Source organism: Cnephaeus nilssonii, assembly GCF_951640355.1.
Source record: "Cnephaeus nilssonii genome assembly, chromosome: 19".
NCBI lineage: Eukaryota > Metazoa > Chordata > Mammalia > Chiroptera > Vespertilionidae > Cnephaeus > Cnephaeus nilssonii.
In genome coordinates, this window is record NC_137090.1 from 40,697,261 (window position 1) to 40,716,875 (window position 19,615).

General features: G+C 46.9%; 2 protein-coding genes across 4 annotated transcripts; one reads left to right on the forward strand and one right to left on the reverse strand.

The window, feature by feature from the left end:
• The first annotated feature begins 4,850 nt into the window (after window positions 1-4,850).
• On the forward strand, window positions 4,851-8,416 carry RANGRF (RAN guanine nucleotide release factor). The gene is made up of 6 exons (XM_079798011.1): window positions 4,851-7,039; window positions 7,118-7,204; window positions 7,295-7,411; window positions 7,607-7,763; window positions 7,842-7,927; window positions 8,153-8,416. The coding sequence occupies exons 2-6, from the start codon at window positions 7,128-7,130 to the stop codon at window positions 8,274-8,276; spliced, it is 561 nt and encodes a 186-aa protein (XP_079654137.1). The 5' UTR covers window positions 4,851-7,039; window positions 7,118-7,127; the 3' UTR covers window positions 8,277-8,416.
• Window positions 8,417-8,514: 98 nt separating this feature from the next.
• On the reverse strand, window positions 8,515-13,250 carry SLC25A35 (solute carrier family 25 member 35). 3 transcript variants are annotated; one of them, XM_079798009.1, is made up of 6 exons: window positions 13,106-13,250; window positions 11,688-12,249; window positions 10,769-10,834; window positions 10,181-10,333; window positions 9,142-9,276; window positions 8,515-8,974 (listed from the first exon to the last, which is right to left on the reverse strand). In XM_079798009.1, exons 2-6 carry the CDS (start codon window positions 12,060-12,062, stop codon window positions 8,801-8,803), a joined length of 903 nt encoding a protein of 300 aa, XP_079654135.1. In that variant the 5' UTR covers window positions 12,063-12,249; window positions 13,106-13,250; the 3' UTR covers window positions 8,515-8,800. The 3 variants fall into 3 exon arrangements, with proteins under 3 accessions (XP_079654135.1, XP_079654134.1, XP_079654136.1); XM_079798008.1 differs by lacking the exon at window positions 13,106-13,250 and having other exon boundaries at window positions 11,688-12,716; XM_079798010.1 differs by lacking the exons at window positions 10,181-10,333; window positions 13,106-13,250 and having other exon boundaries at window positions 11,688-12,717.
• Between the last annotated feature and the right edge of the window lie 6,365 nt (window positions 13,251-19,615).

Sequence of the window (19,615 nt, forward strand, 5' to 3'; positions counted from 1 at the left end):
GCCTGCACCCTCTCGCAGTACAGGAGCTCTGTGTGTGTGTGTGGGGTGGGGGGATGTCTGACTGATGGCTTAGGTGTCAGGCCCATGGGGAGTGGGCCTAAGCCGTCAGTCAGACATCCTTAGCACTGCTGCTGCTACTGTGCTCCCCAGCTGTGAGCCCAGCTCAGGGCTTCTGGCTGTGCGGTGCTCCCCCTGTGACCACCAGGGGGCAGCTCCTGCATTGAGCATCTTCCCCCTGGTGGTCAGTTCCCATCATAGTCATTCTGCCATTCGGTCAATTTGCATATTGGCCTTTTATTATATAGGATAAACACTTAGGTTTGCATTTTTTTAAAAATATTTTTTTATTGATTTCAGAGAGGAAGGGAGAGCGGTAGGAACATCAATGATGAGAGAATCACTGGTCAGCTGCCTCCTGCTTACCCCACACCAGGGATGGAGCCTGCAACCTGGGCATCTGCCCTGACCGGGAATCAAACCATGACCTAATTCATAGGTCGACACTCAACCACTGAGCCACGCCAGCCATGCTTGGTTTGCATTTTTGAAAGATCACTCCAGCTACAGAGGAGAAAGGAGAGCCTGTGGGGAATTCAATAAGAAGGCTTTGCAGTATCCAGGTAGAAATAATGCTGGCCAGGACTGGGGTTATGGCAGTGGATATGGAAAGAAATGGAAGGATTTGAGAGACATTTGGAGGTAGAATCTTTAGGATCTGGATGTGAGGAGAGAAAGAAAGAGAAGAGCCAATGCCCAGACTACTTGCTGGGTTCATTGGTGGGTGGTAATTCCATCAGCTGTAATAGCACAATGGCACATGTTGAGAGAAAGATGTGCTTTGCTTAGGATGTGTTAAGTTTGAGGCATTGGTGGGGCATGAATTAGGGGTATCCAGGAGGCAGTCAGAAGAGGTCTTGGGGCCCTAGCTGGTTTGGCTCAGTGCTCAGTGGATAAAGCACCAGCTTTCAGACAGAAGGATCCCGGGCACATGCCAGGGTTGCCCGCTTGACCCCCAGTAGTGGGTGTGCAGGAGGCAGCCGATTAATAATTCTCTCTCATCATTGATGTTTCTATCTCTCCTTCCTTCCTCTCTGAAATCAATTATATATATAAATATATATAAAATATATATAAATATAACATATATATATAAATATATATGTAATATATATATTATATATATTATATATAATTTATATATATAATTTATATATATATAAAATAAAGAGCCCTAACCGGTTTGGCTCAGTGGATAGAGCGTCAGCCTGGGGACTGAAGGGTCCCAGGTTCGATTCCGGTCAAGGGCATGTACCTTGGTTGCAAGCACATCCCCAGTAGGGGGTGTGCAGGAGGCAGCTGATCGATGTTCTAACTCTCCCTCTCCCTTCCTCTCTGTAAAAAAATCAATAAAATATATTTTTAAAAAATTAAAATAAAGAGATCTTGGGTGTGGGAGGCACTTGTATATGCATGGGTAAGGTTATCTAGGAGGAGTGTGTAGGGCCTGGTAACGCAACATTTAAGGGGTTAGCAGAAAAGGGGGAGACTGAGAAGAAATGGCACTGCTAACGACAGTCTAACCAGTTGACTGGCTTAGCTTCCCACTGCATGAGTCACTGGAGTATCCTGGGATGCCCCTAGGAAGGTATCCAGGGCAACAGAAGACACTAGAGAGGCCAGCCTGTTCTCCTTGACCACTGAATCCTAGCTCTGCTGACCTTGTCTTCACCCAACCTCTCTTCCCTAGATCCTTTTCCAACATAGTACAGACAGCTCCCCCCACTCCCAAATACCTCACCTATACAAGGAAATGGACTTGACTAAGTAAAGCAGGTGAAAAGAGCCAAATTAAGAGGCATTTTGGAGTCAGATCCCTCAGACTCCCAGTGGCACCTTCTCGGAGGTTCCAGGGAAAGGGACGGGACATTCCCCTGGGTTGGAGACATGGATCCTAGTTGGGGTTGCAGCCCAAGAAAACCCCGCCTTACCCTTGAGAATATGACCTGCCTCCCTTCTCTCCATGAGGATCCATCCGATTTTGAAGAGCTGTATTGGGAACTCGTCCTCTATAAGCTTAATGCAGACCCTCACCACCTTGAACTTGGATAGTATAATGGGTTCTTACTCTATTTCACCCCCAACTGGTCTAACACTAACTAGACATACTACTACTATACAATTCTGGTGCTGACCATCAAGATTTAGCATCAGATCTCACAAGTTAAGGACTCAGTTTTCTATAAGACTGCCCTAATTTCAGATGCCAGCCATAAATCTCATGGGTTCCCAGGCTGTCCACATATTCAGGGGTTCCTGCCATCCTCACAGGTTCAGTCATTACAAGAATAACTCTCAGAACTCAGGGAACTGCTGTACTTATGATTGCCATTCCATTGTCAGAATATACATCGGCAAGGTCTGAAGGGTCCCCGAAGCACATCTTCCATGCCCTTTTCCCCGGGAGTAAGGGTGCACCACCCTCCTGGCACATTAATGTGTTTACCAACCAAGAAGTTTCCCTGAGCTTCAGTGTCCAGAATTTTTATTGGTCTGTTAACAAGTGGCTCAAAGTGCTAACCTTCTAATCACATGGTTGTTTTTTCTGATGTGGCCTCCCCCATCCTGATTCTTTCCTTTGCATAAACTATCTAATCATCTCATTAGTATGAACTATCAGGACCCATTATGAATAACAAAGGACTTATATTGCTAGGGAAATTCTAAGGATTTAGAATCCTTAGAATTTCCTAGGAACCATAGACAGTCAAGTTCTTTATTTATTTTTTTTTAAATATATATATTTTTTTATTGATGTTTTACAGAGAGGAAGAGAGAGAGGGATAGAGAGTTAGAAACATCGATGAGAGAGAAACATCGATCAGCTGCCTCCTGCACACTCCCCACTGGGGATGTGCCCGCAACCAAGGTACATGCCCTTGACTGGAATCGAACCTGGGACCCTTCAGTCCGCAGGCCGACGCTCTATCCACTGAGCCAAACCGGTCAGGGCTCAAGTTCTTTATTGTACAACATTTCTTAACTTTTATTTTTATTTATTGATTTTTTTGAGAGAGAGAGAGAGAACTGATTTGTTGTTCCACTTATATATGTATTCATTGATTGCTTTTTAAAAAATATTTTTAAAAACATATTTTTGATTTCAGAGAGGAAGGAAGAGGGAGAGATAGAAACATCAATGATGGGAGAGAATCATTGATCAGCTGCCTCCTGCAAGCCCCCCACTGGGGATCCAGCCCACAATCTGGGCATGTTCCCTTGACTGGAATCGAACCTGGGACCTTTCAATATTTTAGCCCTATTCAGTTTGGCTCAGTGGATAGGCCGACGCTCTATCCACTGAGCCAAACTGAATAGGGCTAAAATATTTTTTGTTATTGATTTCAGAGAGGAAGGGAGAGGGAGAGAGATAGAAACATCAATGATGAGAGAGAATCATTGACTGACTGCTTCCTGCACACCTCACACTGGGGATTGAGCTCTCAATCTGGGCATGTGCCCTGAGCAGCAATAGAACTGTGACCTCTGAGCCACTCCAGTCTGGGGCCCTTTGCCCATTTTTAAAATTGTGTAGGGTTTTTTTTTTAGTGTTTAAGTTTTACGTATGCCCTTGACTGGAATTGAACTCAGGACCCTTTGGTTGACAGGGCCAGTGCTCTATCCATTGAGCCAAACCGGCCAGAGCATGGTGTTGAGTTTTATAAGTTCCTTATACATTTTGAATACTAACCCCTTATCAGATGTATCATTGTGAATATGTTCTCCCATTCAGTGGGTTGTCTTCATTTTGTTGATGGTTTCCTTTGTTATGAAAAAACTATTTTTTATATATTTTTTTGCAAAAACTTTTTAATTTGATGTAGTCTCATTTATTTTTTCTTTTGTTTCCCTTGCCTGAGGAGATGTATCAGAAAAAAATGTTGTTACAATGAATGTCCGAGATTTTACTGCCTATGTTTTCTGGTTTAGAGTCTAGCATTTAAGTCTTTAGTCCATTTTGAGTTTATTTCTGTATATGGTGTCAGAAGGTGGCCTAGTTTCATTTTTTTTTTTGCACATATCTGTCCAATTTTCCCAACACCATTTGTTTACTAGACTATCTTTACCCCATTGTATGTTATTGCCTCCTTTGTCAAATGTTATTTGACCATTAAGGTATGGGTGGGTTTATTTCTGGCTCTCTATTCTGTTCCTTAACTGGTGTTAACTAGTAAATAACCTCCTGTCTCTTAAGCAACATCCACTCAATACATAAAGACAGATATGGTCCCTGCCCTCCTGATGCTTAGAATTTCCTGAGTATTAGCGTTATAATACAGTGCCTGCAGTGGGAACAGAAAGGCCAAGAGCCACAGGAACCCTCAGGAGCAGCTAGCCAGGAAAGGGGGAAAGTAAGTTCTAGGCAGAGGACACATGTGCAAAAGCCCAGCGGCATGAAAGGGGTTGAATCAATCAAGAGGCTGATGGAAGTTCAAAGCGCCTTGCATATAGAGTATGAGGGGGAGGAGGATGGCTGGAGGAGGATGGCTGTGGGTGACAGCTATAGAATCATCCCAAATCAGAGGACACACTTAGAACGTGTTTGTCCCCCTCAAACACTGTCTTCATGATATCAGGTTCTTTCCTAGAAACCTCCTGTGGCTATCACTAACTGCCACAGGACCCCTGGCATCTCTCTGAGGCAGTTTACTCAGATGTAAAGTGAGGGGTACGAATGTCTATCAAATTTCAGAATGTGAGCCATGTGCCCTTGCTCCCTTCAGGCTGGAGGTTCAGAAAGAGGTCCCATGTTTCACATGTTTTTGTATCTCTCCCCCCTCCCCCACTACGAGAGCCTAGTGCATGGTTGGGGCACAAAGTTCATAGCTGGGTTTCCTAAGCTCCAGACAATCAACTTGGATGGAAAAAAACTACGTTTATTTTCAACGACCTCTTAACTGAAATTTAGCATTTCCTTACATGGTGGCTGTAGATAACAAAGCACAGTAACAGAGATTGTCACAACAGTGATCAGATAGTCTCTCTCAGGTGAGAGATCATCTGAACTATGATTTATGTGCATCACTGGCTTGCATTACACTTATTAGACCCACTGCCAGATCTTGTTAATGTAATAACAAAAGAGCACATTTTTTACTATATAAAAAATCTGGGGTTTTAATTTTGATAATTGTATTTAAATATTTTCATTCCTTTGTACTTCTACATTTTTTATTTTATGAATTTAAAAACATTTCTCCCAGTAGTGGTCCACGGGATTCACCAAACTGCTAAGGGGATGCATGGAAGAAAAGCACTTGGGAGGTCCAGAAGAAGGGACAGACACAAAGAAAGAGGTGAAGGGTGAGAGAGAGAGAAGTTAAGAGTGGGAATTTGCTAAGTTAGTGTGGCCTTCAACCCCACTCTCTCAGAGGAGGTCTGGCCCTTCACCTCCATCACTTCATGGAGGTCTGCTTCTTACCATCTGGAAGAGCATCCCTAACCATTCTCATGTCTGTACTTGGACTTCCCCTTTCATCTCTAAGTCTTTGCTCCTGATGTTTCCCTGGCTAAAGTACCGCTAGGCTGTGCCGAGCCAGCACCGCCATGGGTGAACCTGAGAGGGGGCGGTGAAGGATTTAGAAAAGACAGACAAGAGAATAAAGCTGGGTCTCGGTGGGACGCTGCTTCTCTGATGGAGAGACAGCGCCACGGCCTGTAAGGCGAGTCTTTATTTTATAGCCAGATTCCATGAGGCAAAGTAAGGGCGTGGTTACTAGTTCTTGCAGGTTTCGAATCTACTCAATTACAAGCACCTGATCAAGCTTTGTTTACTTGCTGCACCTCCCGTAGCCCTTATCACTTAGCCACGTGGGACCACAGGTATGGACCATAAGGTCAAGCTTACAACTATAGCCTTTGGCTATAATTGTGCTGGGAGGGCTTGCACATGGCTTTGCCATGAGAGGATCGGGCCCTCTCATTAGTCCCAGGCTTGAACCTGTCCAAATGCTGTAGCCGCTCTCCACACTAGGCTACCCTGATTTCTGAGTCAACCTGTAAGACTCCAAGTGTACTCCTCCACAGTTCCCTGTATACCTCTGGTGAGGCAGAGGTTGTGTCCTAACTGCCTTTGTGTCTCCAGCCCTTCACACAGGGCCTGGCAAAGTAAGGTGTTACAAAATTATTAGGGTCCAGAGGTATGGTCAGTACTTGGAATCCCGTGGGTGGGATGGCCTTAGGATGAGGATCCTCTCGCTCAGTTCTTGGCTGAGGGCCGGAGTGGTCCCCTGGGTTCCAGAACCATGTATTTAATCACTCAGTGCATAATGGGACTGTTATGCTCTAAACACTCTGCCAGGTGCTGGGAATCAAAGATGAATGGGGAGATTAGCTGGGAGGATAGAACTGAGCAGAAATTTAAGTACACTAAAAATCTGAGCAAGGAAAACAACAGGGGGTTTAATCTGTGTTTTGGTCCAGGTGTGTGGGGGGCGGTATGGGCCCTCCTCCCCACTCCCTCACCGCGTTCCCCAGGCGAAGATTTGAGAAGGATTAGCTATATAATCTCCGGGTTGGGGCTCGCTTTCAGGAAGGAGTGAGGCCTGAATCCTAACCCGGCCCCACACCTGGCCCCATTGTTCCCTTCCTTCCCTGCAACCGATCAACCGATCCGGGAATTAGCGACCTGGCAGCTCATTCGCTGTCCAGAAGCCTATTGGAGACGGAGAATAGTCTCCCCGGACTCAGACACCGGCCACTTGGACGAGCAACGACCCCTAAGGAGGGTCTCAGCGACATTCTTAGAACGTGCGACCCCTTTAAGAGGAGGAGACGGGCGGGCGCGAGTTAGCCGCCACAGGACGTCACAAACCCAGAACCGGCTTCAGCTCCCAGGCGACCCCGCGGCCCGCCCGCGCCCTCCGCGGGACCAGGCTTCTGGGAGCGGCCCCGCGGGCCGCGGCGGAGGCGCGGGCGCCCACTGGCCGGCGCGATCGCAGGGCGGGGCCACATCTTAAAGGGCCGGAGCCGAGGAAGGCCGGTGAGGGCGGGGGCTGTGGCGAAACGCAGGGTGGTGATGCCACGTGGCCCCGTGTAGATTTCTTTTAAATCTCTCTAGTCCCTGGCCCATGGAGCCCACGCAAGACTATCCACTGTTTGGGGGCGCCTTCTCCGCCACGCTCCCTCCCGGGGCCATTGACGTAAGGTGAGAAAGCCCCCACACGGAAGGAGGCCGACCGGGTGGGGCTGCGGAGAGGGGCCGGGGTCAACCCGTGCCTGCCTCGCCTCTCTCCAGCGACCTCCGACCGGTCCCGGACAACCAAGAAGTTTTTTGCCACCGCGTGACGGACCAGAGCCTGATCGTGGAACTTCTAGAGCTGCAGGCCCACGTGCGGGGAGAGGAGGCCGCGCGGTGAGCGGGGCAGACCGTGGCTGACCAATGGGAGGGCCGGACCCGGGGTGGGCGGGGCCTGTGCTGGATGGTTTATCAAATGAGAACCCCAAGGGCAGCAAGTATCACCCAAAGTGAGCGAAGCCCAGACTTAAAGATGCTTGTGGGGCAACGGTGAGGGATGCCCCTTCCTGACCCTGCTCCTCCCCACTCCAGGTACCACTTTGAGGACGTTGGTGGGGTGCAGGGGGCTAGGTCTGTTCAAGTGGAGGCTGTGCAGCCCCTCCTTTTGGAGAACCTGGCCCTGAGGGGCTGCTGTGAAGAAGCCTGGGTCCTCTCAGGCAAGCAGCAGGTAGCTAAAGAGAACCAGCAGGTAAGGGCCGGTGGCTGTGAGATGGCCTGGAGGGGTGAAGAGGGTGGCCCCAGAACATCCTGACACTGATCCTTTTAGGTGGCAAAGGACGTGACACTGCACCAGGCCTTGCTGAGGCTGACTCAGTACCAGACTGATCTCCTGCTCACCTTCAATCAGCCCCCGTAAGGAGGACAGAAAGGGCACGTGGCTCAAGGGTGGGGTCCCCAGGAGAATCGGCTGGGAGAGGCAGAGCAGGGAAGCAGGCTGGTGGGGTCCTCCAAGGAAGTGGGAGTGGGCCAGAGGTTTGGGGTCACAGATACCCAGGTCGTCCAAGGAACAGGAAAGGGTAACTTCCAAACATGAGGCCTGGATGATGTTCTCTTCCCATCTGTTCCCCCACTCCCAAGCCCTGACAATAGGTTATCTCTTGACCCTGAAAATCTGTCACTTCCACCCTGGAGCCTGGGTGACTTTGAACAGCTGGTGACCAGTCTGACTCTTCATGATCCCAACATCTTTGGTCCCCAGTAAAGATGCTGAAATGCTACACGATGCTGCTGAAGACTTGGGGACCCCATTCTGCAAGGGGAACAAAGGGTTGGATATATTCCCCAAATTCCTTCCCTGTGTATAAACATAAGACACCTCTCTGCAGAAATAAACTTGCTTTATAACCAATATAATCTCTGTGCCTTTGAATCTAACAGGACACCTGGGTCCCCCCAATTCCCTTTGGTCTTGGAGGGGGATTTTAAAGTTGTACATGTGATCAGAAGGGACCCAAGACTGGCAGTGAAGAAAGCGGGGGCATATACTTTGGAGTGAAATGAGTGAAATGTACTGGGGAGCGGGTAGAGAGAGTTTAAAGTGATACCCAGGAGGGGAGGGAAACTATCTCTTGTAGTGATTCAACCCTGAGAAAACAGATAGGGAGTGGGATTGGCTGTCCCCCTCTGATGGGTGAGAGGTCACCTGGTAAGAAGTCACCAGGACATAGTAATGGAGGCAGAAGTGTCCAAGGAGTGCCAACTTGGTGGAGTGTGGGAGAGTGGCTGTTATTTGGTGTACGTGTAGTAGAGGGAGCGAAGCTGGTCCCAGAAGAAGAGGGAGAGGATGGTGTGAGGGCCGAGGCGGAAGTAGGAGGCTCCTATACCCTTGTACATGCCAAAAATGCCCTCTGTCCGAGCCGTCTGCAGCAGAGCGTCCAGCACCCCTCGGTACATGAGGCCCTGAGAGCAGGTTGGAGAAGGAGGGAGAGAATAGGGAAGGAGTTTGTCAGAGCCCATCAGGGGTCTCACCCCTGCAGGCTACCTTTTAGCCTGTCCCACTTGCATCTGCAATCTGCTCCTCCCCCCTCGTTTTCCCTGCCTGCCTGAACCACAGAGCACTCCCTTACCTTGCCCTGAGTGTCTGTGGGCTGGTTGTAGAGCCTTGTGCTAACCACATCAAAGGGTGTCATGGCCAGGACCACCGCAACGCCACTCACCATGGCAGCTGCCAGAGCCACCTTCCAGCTCTGGGGAGGAAATATCTAAAGGGAGGGAGGAAGAGCTCCGTTAGTCAATCATTCAACTCCTAGGAAAGGACAGGCCCTGCTCTGGGAATACAGTAGAGCTGGTAACTCTGGGAGCTTCCACTCTATCAGTTAATACAGTGTGATAACACTGAAGGCTCAGGTACACCTTCTGAGAGGGAGTGACAAGAGCAGTGGGAAGGGTGTAGCACAAGAATGTCAAACTCGTGGCCCACAATGAATATTTTTGTGGCCCAGCCAATATAATGGTATGTAAGAAACGTTTTAATAAAAAAATTGTAACTTATTTTTTACAATATCCTGGTATACATAATTATTAATAACGAACAACATTCGCTAATGACTGATTACTATCATCGTGTTGCATTCATCTCCCTTATGCGCGGCGCACCATTTCTCTCCACTAATACTGGCAGCGAATATTTTAGCAGCCAATTGCCACGTCATTAGTCTTGGACTGACTTGTTTGGTGTGCGCAACGGGACATATTTCGCTTTCGGAAAACAAGAAAAATAGGTTAATTTGAGTTACGCTTATTAATTTGTGCAGTTATTCAGTGTCTGGTAAGTTAACGTTCAAGAAAAAATACTAATTTTTATTAAAATGTTCTATTATTTTATGCTAACAATTACTCATTTATTTCAGCCCTTTGTATTCAGCATGTCTCTATCGAAATAAACCTACGTTTCTATGAAAATTGAAGCTTTTGTTTTTTTGTGGCCCACATAAACTTAAATCTTGTTTATTTGGCCCGTGTTAGCCTTTGAGTTTGACATGCTTGGTGTAGCAGCTGACCCCCAAGCCATCCTGCCACTTCCTCACCCCTCTAGGACTCAGTTCAGTTTGTACTCCCCCCTGCCCACATTTCCCAGGGCGGCCCCACCCATTTCCCGGGCAGTACCTCCCACTGGGTCATAAGGTCCTTGGTGGATGAGAAGGTGCACAGCTGGGTGGAGGAACCGACGATAACTCGGGGTAGGCCGCCCACGGCCCCACGCCACAACCCCACCAGACCATGTTTCTGGCCAATCCTGGCTAGCGCCTGAAACATGCCCTGGTAGGGGAAGACCATGAGGTGGGGTTTAGTCACCCTGGCATCAGGGGCTGCCATCTCCTAACACTGCTAAGGATGGGTCCTTAACAGGCATCGATGTCCGGGCAACCAGTTGTGTGTGAGCTTAACACCAGAATGTGGCCCTTCAGTTGTTTACCACCTCGTTGTTCCCTCCCTTGCCATCCCAGACTAGGGAGTACGGGAGTGAGGACATTAGCAGACCAGGAGAACAGGGCAGGAGAAACAGGTGCAGAGGACTAGAGGAACTGGGGAACGTGTGGGAAAGAGGGCCTGGTGGACTTCAGGGGCAGAGTGAGGCTGAATTGATTGGCTGAGCAGAGCCTTGGCTGGATTGGAGTTGTTGGGTGCAGACAGAAAGCTGGGGGCCAATGGGAGAGAATGGCAGAGACTCCCTTGGGGTTGGGAACATCTTACCTGATGCTTATACTGGTGCCCTACAGCAATTTCTGAGGCTGCCTGTGCTTGTAGGTGTGTCTTCACCTGGGGACGAGAGAGTATCACAACCTATGGCCCAGTGACCATTCTTTCACCTCCGAGACCCAAGTGCCTGAACCCCTCACACTTCCTCTAGGGTGTTCAACAATGAATATCCTTTTGACCTGATAATTATTGTTGTTCCCCTTTAACAAATTGGTCATGAGATTCTGTCTCTTGGCTCCAGTCCCCTGGGGATGGTGGATCTCCTAGCACCACAGACACTCCACCCCCTCTACTTCCTCCTTCCCTTGTGGGTCAGGGGTGGGGGAATGGAGAGGTTGAAGAATGGCAACATTTCCTAAGATTATTCATCTTGGGCAAGACCCGGGTGTCTAGTCTCTCATGCCAGCTCCTATTCCCAAATGGGATCTCCAGCTACCAGCACGATCAGGCTTCCCCATCAGACTCTGGGGTAGGTTGGGAGATCATGAACAAAACTTGCTCTCTGACCCCAAAGCCTCATGGGGGCATGTGCTCAGCTTACTTTGGAGAGGCTACTGTCCTGAATCTCATACCCTCCCTCTCAGTCTTTCAGGAGGAGCACAAAGCAGGGCCTAGTCCTAGCAATAAGCAGCTGTGTGACCTTGAGCTGGCCACTTCCCTTCTCTGGGCCTCAGGCTACAGACCCTTCACCTATACGAGATGACTTGAAGGGGCCGAACGTGAGATTGTAATTCTGTGATATCCAGGACTTCCCCTGGTCCTTACACTTACTGAAGTATGTTACTCAAGTTCCTCACCCTCCCTTACACAAGTCCACTTCCAACCTCAGTATCAGATTATGAAGGAAGACCCAGGTCCCCACCCTACACCAAATGTCTGCCTTGAAGGCCCCAGGCAAGACCCTTCTTCTCACCATGTAGATAGGACTCCCCAAGTAGGCTCCCAGGACCCCAGCCAACGCCCCAGCTGCTGCGCTTCGGATAGGACTGTGGGTGCCTTCAGCTGTGTGCAGGTAGCCCTTAGCCTCAGCCAGCCCATAGGTGCCCAGCCGGATGCCATTCATCAGGAACTGGTATAGGAGGGCAGGGGCCAGGCCCTTCTGCAGGGCAGCCAGGCCGTCCACCTTGCCGATGGTGATGAAGGCATGGAAGACGTTTCGGTAGTGCCGCTGGTAGGTGCCGGGAGCCTGTAGTTCTCCCTGTAACTGCATCCTCGTCTTCACCACCTCCAGGGGGTTGGTGAACAAACAGGCCCCACAGGCTGCCAGGCCACTCATCAAGAAGTCCATGGTGGGGTAGTGGTAGCAAGAACTGGCCCAGGAGTAAGAAAGTCAAAACGAGCTTCAGAAACGGGGTCAGAAATCAGGAAAGACCTCAGTTTCAACAGGCTGCAGGAGGTAGGAATGTAGCGTTCTGGAGTCAAGTGTCAGGGTCAAATGTCAGGTCAAAAGTTAGCTGGAATTTGGAAGTCAGGAGCTGGCAAAGAGAGAAGAAAGAGGAGTTTAGGAGAGTTTGGCGAGAAGGTAATGATAGGGCTCTGTTGGTCAAAGGAGTTGAGATCAAGAAGGGGCAGAAGCCAGGAGGATGGCAGGTGGGATGCCGAGAATGGCAGGTTGCTGGGGGCCCGGGAGTAGGGAAGGGAAACGCGGGGCTGGGAACTGGAAGCCGGGGAGGAAAAAAAATAACCCCAGCAGGTTATGGAGGAAAAGGATCCGGGAGAAGATCCGCTGACGTCCCCGGGATAGCCACGAGATCTGGATCGAGGAAGTAAGTCGGGACTCAGGCCAGGGCTGAGCGTCCCCCGGGAGCTGCGGGAGTCGCAGCGGCTTCGCCCGGTAACCTGCAGAGGCGGGACCGCCACCTCCAGTCACGGCGCGCCACGTCCAATGGGGAGCCCGGGAGAGCCTCAGCCAATCAGCGCCGTGCCGGCTCCGCGGCCAATGGGAGGCGCTCCCGGCGACCTGACCCCCGGGACGGCGGGGAGGCAGTTGGGATTAACTCTCCCGGTTCTGCCCCAGGGCCGGTGCCAGGGCCGGTGCCAGGGCCGGTGGCAGGGCCGGGGTCAGGGCCTCGGGTCTCGGAGGGGAGTCTGCGGAGCCGAGGTTTAATCTCTGGTGGGGAGGAGAGGTTGGACCGCGGGTTACTGGACGGGCGCAGAGACGGAGCGCGAGGCCGCAGTCCAGCTTTGGGGTGTTCGGGGCTGCCCCTCTTCCCTTGATTCCCGGGTCTGGGCCCAGAGGAATTGCCCGACTGTAGATCCACGCCCTGATGGGTGCTGGTGCCAGCACAGCCTGGAAGCTAAGGCTGTGTCCTCGGGGCATCTGAGACTCACCTACAAGATGGAACTCGTGGGTTCTAGCTCCGGGGTGTGGCTACCGGCGCGGAGGGAGGGGGCGCCTGATGGAGGCCGAGGGAGCGTAGTCTCATGGCTAGGCTTTTTTGCCCTCAGCAACCTGGAGAAAGCCGGACATGCCAAAGCAGAGATCTCTGGGCTTAGGTTACACAGTGCCAGCAAGTGGTGGGAGAGATCCTGAGATTTTGGCCTCCTGCCCTTGCTCATGAGTCACGGAAAAAGTTCTGAGAGAAGAGACTAGGGAAGCTAGCAGGGAAGAGATGAGGGGGGAAACTAGCTGGGAAAAGGCCGGAGGACAAGACCTGTCCCTGGGGCACAGCTGTGTGCGAGGCCATCACCAGACTTAGACTGAGCGAGCCTTCTAAATTCCAGTTTGGTTCTTCTTGCTTACTAGTTGGATGGCCTTGGGCAAATTGCTTAACATTTCTAACATTTCAGAGTTTTGTTTGTTTGTTTGTTTTTGTAAAACGGGAATGATAATTCTCTATTGCACATACCTGAGTGGAACTGTTGTTGGACTTGCACCTGGTGTTCAGTTTACAGATTTCCTGAAAAGTCAAGAGCTGTTAGACCCCTGTGCCCTAGTGTGTCCTGCTCCACAGCCAGATTAGAATATCCTTGCCACCTTCTTTTGGTGACCTCCAAATCATTCAAATCATTCCTTATCTCCTGACCCTTGCTTGACACTTCAAATTCTCCACATTCAAGCCACTTCCAATCCTGCTTTGTTCCTCAAGCATTTATCCCTATTTCTCATTTTGTTTAGCAATTGTTTACTCTCAGAGTCCCTCACTACATTGGAAGTTCTTGGATACCTTGCTGACTTGGTCTGAAGCATTTCTACCTCACCAGTGTACTGCTAAGCCATTGAGCCTTAGGATGAAGCAGGAGGGGTGGAAGGTAGAGTAGATAATGGGGTGGAAGGTAGAGTAGAAAATGGGGCTTCCCCTGGGCTCTGGAAGGGTCCCTGAAAAATTTCCAAGGAGTGCTCCCCAAATGCCTCCACCTGCTGGATAGGATGGGAGTTCCTCATAGTTTTAATCCTTGAATTTACACCAGTGGTTCTTCAGGTGTGATCCCTGGAACAGAAGCAGCAGCTGCACCTGGTTCTTTATTAGAAATGAACATTTTCTAGTCCCACTCTAGACCTCCTACACCAGAAACTCTGGAGGTGAAGCCTGACCATATGCTTCAACAAATTCTCTAGGTTATTCTGATGTATGTTAACGTTTTATTTTAACATCCAGATGGCTTAGAGATAGTTTTTAAAGTGTTATTTTAAAAAAAATAAGCTTAATTGCCCTGGCTGGTTTGGCTCAGTGGATAGAGCATTGGCCTTCGGACTGAAGGGTCCTGGATTCCATTCTGGTCAAGGGCATATGCTTTGGTGCAAGTTCAATCCCCAGTCGGGGGCATCAGGAGGCAGCCAATCAAGAATTCTCTCTCGCCCTAGCTGGTTTGGCTCAGTGGATAGAGCACCGGCCTGCAGACCAAAGGGTCCCAGGTTCGATTCCGGTCAAGGGCCCATACCCGGGTTGCGGGCCCAATCCCCAGTAGGGGGCATTCAGGAGGCAGCCAAACAATGATTCTCTCTCATCATTGATGTTTCTCTCTCCCTTCTTCTCTGAAATCAATAAAAACATATTTTTTAAAAATTGACCTTGTAAATTTTAAAAAAAGCTTAATTTCTAGAAGTTTGAGATTTACAGAAAATTTGTACAGATACTATGAGAGTTTCCATGTACCCCAATCCAGTTCCCTTGTTATTAACATCTTGTATTAATATGATATTTTGTTAGAATTATGAACCAATATTGATACATTATTTTAAACTAAAGTCCATGTTTTATGCAGATTTTCTTCATTTTTTGCTTAAAGTTCTTTTTCTGTTCCAGGATCCCATCCAGGATACTACATTACATTTAATGTTATAGTTCCTCAGGCTCCTCTCACTGTTTCTCAGAATTTCCTTGTTTTTTATAATCTTGACAGTTTTGAGGAGTACTGGTCGAGTATTTTATGGAATGCCTCTCTTGTTTTGTGTGTTTTTTTCTCATGATTGGAGTGAAGTTATGGGTTTTGGGGAGGAAGACCATGGAAGTAACTGCCACTTATCACGTCATGTGAAGGGTACTATTACCAGACACATACTATCAAAATGACTTGTCACTGTTGATGTTGACTTGGATCACCTAAGGTAGTTTGCCAGGTTTCTCCACTGTAAAGTTGTTTTTCTTTCCTCCATGCCATATTGTATTCTTTGGAAGGAAGTCACTATGCACAGCCCACATTTTAGGAGTGGAGAAGTATCTAAATTATTTGGAATTCTGCATGGGAGGTTTGTCTCCCTCGTTTGTTTATTTATCCAACCATTTCTATTAGTATGAACAAATGGATATTTATTTTATACTTTAGATTATAATCAGATATACTTTATTTTGTTCTCAAATTGTTCTAGCTTTGGCCTTTTGGAAGCAATAAAAAATATATTTTTATTGATTTCAGAGAGGAAGGGAGAGGGAAAGAGAGATAGAAACATCAATGATGAGAGAATCATTGATCGGTTGCCTCCTGCACTCCCCACAATGGGGATTGAGCCCGAAACCTGGGCATGTGCCCTGACTGGGACCTGTACAGTAACCTCCTGGTTCATAGGTTGATGCTCAACCATTGAGCTGGGCTGGGAGCTCTCTTACTTGATTCCTGTGTTTCTTTGGCACATTCCTGTCCATCATATTTTAAGTAAAAAAATTTAAAGCATTTTCTTACTTTCTGGCAATATAAGACACTCTAGGCTCATGTTGTATATTTGCTTCCCCAGTCATTTCTCCAAGGAGCCCTAGTTCCTTTTATTGAAACAAAAATCTGGGCACTGGGTGTGTTTGTTGCTATTGGATTGCCATTGCTTTTAGACCCTCTTGGCTGGAAGAGCAAGTAAATATATTTGTGTATACTTACACATGTATGTATACATATCCTATATAATAAAAACCTAATATGCTAAGTGTCCGGTCATCCAGTTGGCTGTTCAACCAATCAAAGCGTAATATGCTAAGGCCTCTCAACTGCTTGGAATCATGTGCACTGACCACCAGGGGGGCAGTCGCTCCGACCCATAGGTTAGCTTGCTGCTGGGGTCTGGCTGATCGGGACTGAGAGAGATGGGCAGGACACGCCCTGGAGCCCTCTCGCGGTCCCTCCCCAGCCCTGATTGTGCACCAATGGGGTCCCTCAGCCTGGCCTGTGCCCTCTCGCAATCTGGGACCCCTCAGGGGATGTCGGAGAGCTGGTTTTGGCCCAATGATGGAATGATCGAGGGCAGACGCTCAACGCAGGAGCTGCCCCCTGGTGGTCAGTGCGCTCCCACAGGAAGAGCTCCACTTTGCCAGAAGCCAGGTTCATGGCTGGCGAGGGCAGGCTGGGCTGAGAGACCCCCACCGACTGCATGAATTTTGTGCACTGGGCCTCTAGTTTATAGATATTTCTATATGTAAGCATCTGTGTATTAAGTTAAACATGAGTTCATACTGATGTATAGCTATTACTAGATGTCTATTACTACATGGATCATTGTAGCCACCTCTCTATACTTCTCTGTAAACTCTCTAACAATGAGAAACTTGGCTCCTACCATCTGTCATCTGTTTGCTTAATTGTTTAATTCCAGTATACATACATAGGAGTCTCAGGATAATTAACCCATATCTCCATGGGAAATTACGTTATGAAATAGAGCACAGTGCTTATGTGCAGTTCCTTTTGCTTTTAGTCTTAGAGACTCCACTCATTTCCGAAGTTATTTAGGCCAGCACTCCCCGATCCTCACTCCCTTTAGTAAAGCGATTTCATACATTTATAATGCAGTTACATTTAGTCACATTCTGCATTCTTTCTTGGGATCCCTTGACCTCCTAAATTATTTTTTAAAACTTACATATATTAAGGTTCACTCTTTGTGCTGTAAAGTTCGAAGGGTTTTGACAAATGCGTTATAGCAGTGACTTTCAACTTTTGTGCTGCAAGAATTTTTAAAACATGTAATATCTGATTATTTAGTCAGGGACACTGACTTCTTTTTCCTTAGTTATCAAGTTAAAAAAAATGACAACAGTAGCCCTCCAGTGTGAATGCTCTGTCTAGAACCATAAATAGATAGTTCATATAATAGAGTTGCATCTTATTGGTCACATCACATAATAAGGTTGTGTCTGATTGCTTAGTTCTTGGTACCAGAAACCCTTATATACAAGTATAGGCACCTGGTTTTTAAAAAAGTCACTTTGGAGCAAAAAGGGTAGGTAATTATTATTGTTATTATTAGTAGTAGTTAATCAATGAAAATTATAACTATATTTTGTCAGATTGGCAAAAACATTTTTTTTGGTATGTCACAGAATTTTAATAATCAGTTTATGTGTGCCATGAGATAAAAAAAGGTTGAAAATAGTTGCATTATAGTTCTATACAAAATAATCTCACTGCCCTAAAAAATAATCTTCTGTATTTCACCTATTCAACCCTCCCTGGCAACCACTGATCTTTCTACTGTCTCTATTTTTTTGCCTTTTCTAGAATATTAGATAATTGAAGTCATAAGGCATATACCCTTATCAGACTGGCTCCTTTGACTTACCAAAATGCATGTAAGTTTCATCCAGGTCTTTTGTGGCTTGATAGCTCATTCAGTTTTTTTAATTGAATTTATTTGGGATGACATTGGTTAAGAAGATTATATAGATTTCAAGTGACATTTCTATAATACATCATCTGTATATTGTATTGTGTGTTCAACAGCCAAAGTCGTCTCCTTCCATCACCATTTATCCCTCCTTATCCTCTTCTATCTCCGCCCCCCTTTTCCTCTGATAATCACCATACCGTTGTCTGTATCTATGAATTGCTTCTTTTTCTTTTTTTGTTTAATTCTTTCATCTTTTTCACCTAGTCCTCCAACCCCATTCCCCTCTGACAGCTGTCAGTCTGCTCTCTGTATCTGAGTCTGTTTCTATTTTGTTTACTTATTTATTTTGTTCATTAGACTCCACACATAAGTGAAATCATATGGTATTTTTTTCCTCTGACTAGTTTATTTCACTCTCCAGGTCCATTCATGCTGCCACAAAAGGTAAGGTTTCCTTCTTTTTTATGGCTGAGTAGAATTCCATTGTGTAAAAGTACCACAGCTATTTATTATTAATTAATTAATTTTTAAAAAATATTTTTATTGACTACAGAGAGGAAGAGAGAGAGAAACATCAATGATGCGAGAGAATAATTGATCAGCTGCCTCCTGCTCACTTCCCACCTGGGCATGTGCCCTGACCAGGAATGGAACCATGACCTTCCAGTTCATAGGTGATCTCAACCACTGAGCCACAGCTGTTGAGATGGTGATAACTTTTAAGATCTACTCTCAATAACTTTCAAGTATATAATATAGTATTGTTAATTATTATTGTCATTCTCTACATTAGATCCCCAGAATTTATTCACCGGATAGCTGAAAATTTATACTCTTGTGTATCTTCTTTATTGAGGTGTCTGCTCCAATCTTTTCCCCATTATAAAACTGGGTTGTTGCTGAAACCAGTTTGGCTCAGTGGATAGGGCATTGGTCTGCGGACTCAAGGGTCCTGGGTACATTGGTTGCGGGCACTTCCCCAGTAGGGGGTGTGCAGGAGGCAGCTGGTCGATGTTTCTCTCTCATCAATGTTTCTAGCTCTCTATCCCTCTCCCTTCCTCTCTGTAAAAAATCAATAAAAAAATATATATTTTAAAAAACTGGATTGTTCTCTTATTATTGAGTTTAAAAATTATTTGTGTATTTTAGATAACAGTCCTTTACCAAATAATGTGTTTTGCAAATGTTTGACTTTTCATTCTCTTAACAATGTCTTTTGCAGAGCGGAATTTTAAAATTATAGTAAAGTTTAACATCATTTTTTTTCTTTCATGGATTGTGCCTTTAGTATTTTAAAAAATATATTTTATTGATTTTTTTACAGAGAGGAAGGGAGAGGGATAGAGAGTTAGAAACATCCATGAGAGAGAAACATTGATCAGCTGCCTCCTACATTGCCCCTACGGGGGATCTGCCGGCAACCAAGGTACATGCCCTTGACTAGAATCCAACTTGGGACCCTTGAGTCCGCAGGCTGACGCTCTATCCACTGAGCCAAACCGGTTAGGGCTGTGCCTTTAGTATTATATCTAAAAACTTATTGCCAAACTCAAGGTGACCTAGGTTATCTCCTATATTTTCTTATAGAAATTTTATACTTTTACATTTTACGGTTAGGTCTCTGGTCTTTTTTGAATGTGAATGATATAAAGTCTGTGTCTAGATTCATTATTTTTACATATGATATCCAATTGTTCCAGCAACTTTTGTTGAAAAGACTGTCCTCTCTTCATTGCATTGCCTTTGCTCCTCTGTCAAAAATCCGTTGGCTATATTTGTGTAGGGCTATTTCTGGACCCTTTACTCTC

Excerpts from the sequence above, each read along its gene's own strand:
- RANGRF (XM_079798011.1), top strand. The coding sequence starts at position 7,128 with ATGGAGCCCACGCAAGACTATCCACTGTTTGGGGGCGCCTTCTCCGCC. Across the intron at positions 7,205-7,294 it reads CCCGGGGCCATTGACGTAAG|CGACCTCCGACCGGTCCCGG; the intron begins GTGAGAAAGCCC and ends GCCTCTCTCCAG. Across the intron at positions 7,412-7,606 it reads CGGGGAGAGGAGGCCGCGCG|GTACCACTTTGAGGACGTTG; the intron begins GTGAGCGGGGCA and ends TCCCCACTCCAG.
- SLC25A35 (XM_079798009.1), bottom strand. The coding sequence starts at position 12,062 with ATGGACTTCTTGATGAGTGGCCTGGCAGCCTGTGGGGCCTGTTTGTTC. Across the intron at positions 10,835-11,687 it reads TGGGGAGTCCTATCTACATG|GTGAAGACACACCTACAAGC; the intron begins GTGAGAAGAAGG and ends TCTCGTCCCCAG. Across the intron at positions 9,277-10,180 it reads ACCTTATGACCCAGTGGGAG|ATATTTCCTCCCCAGAGCTG; the intron begins GTACTGCCCGGG and ends CCCTCCCTTTAG.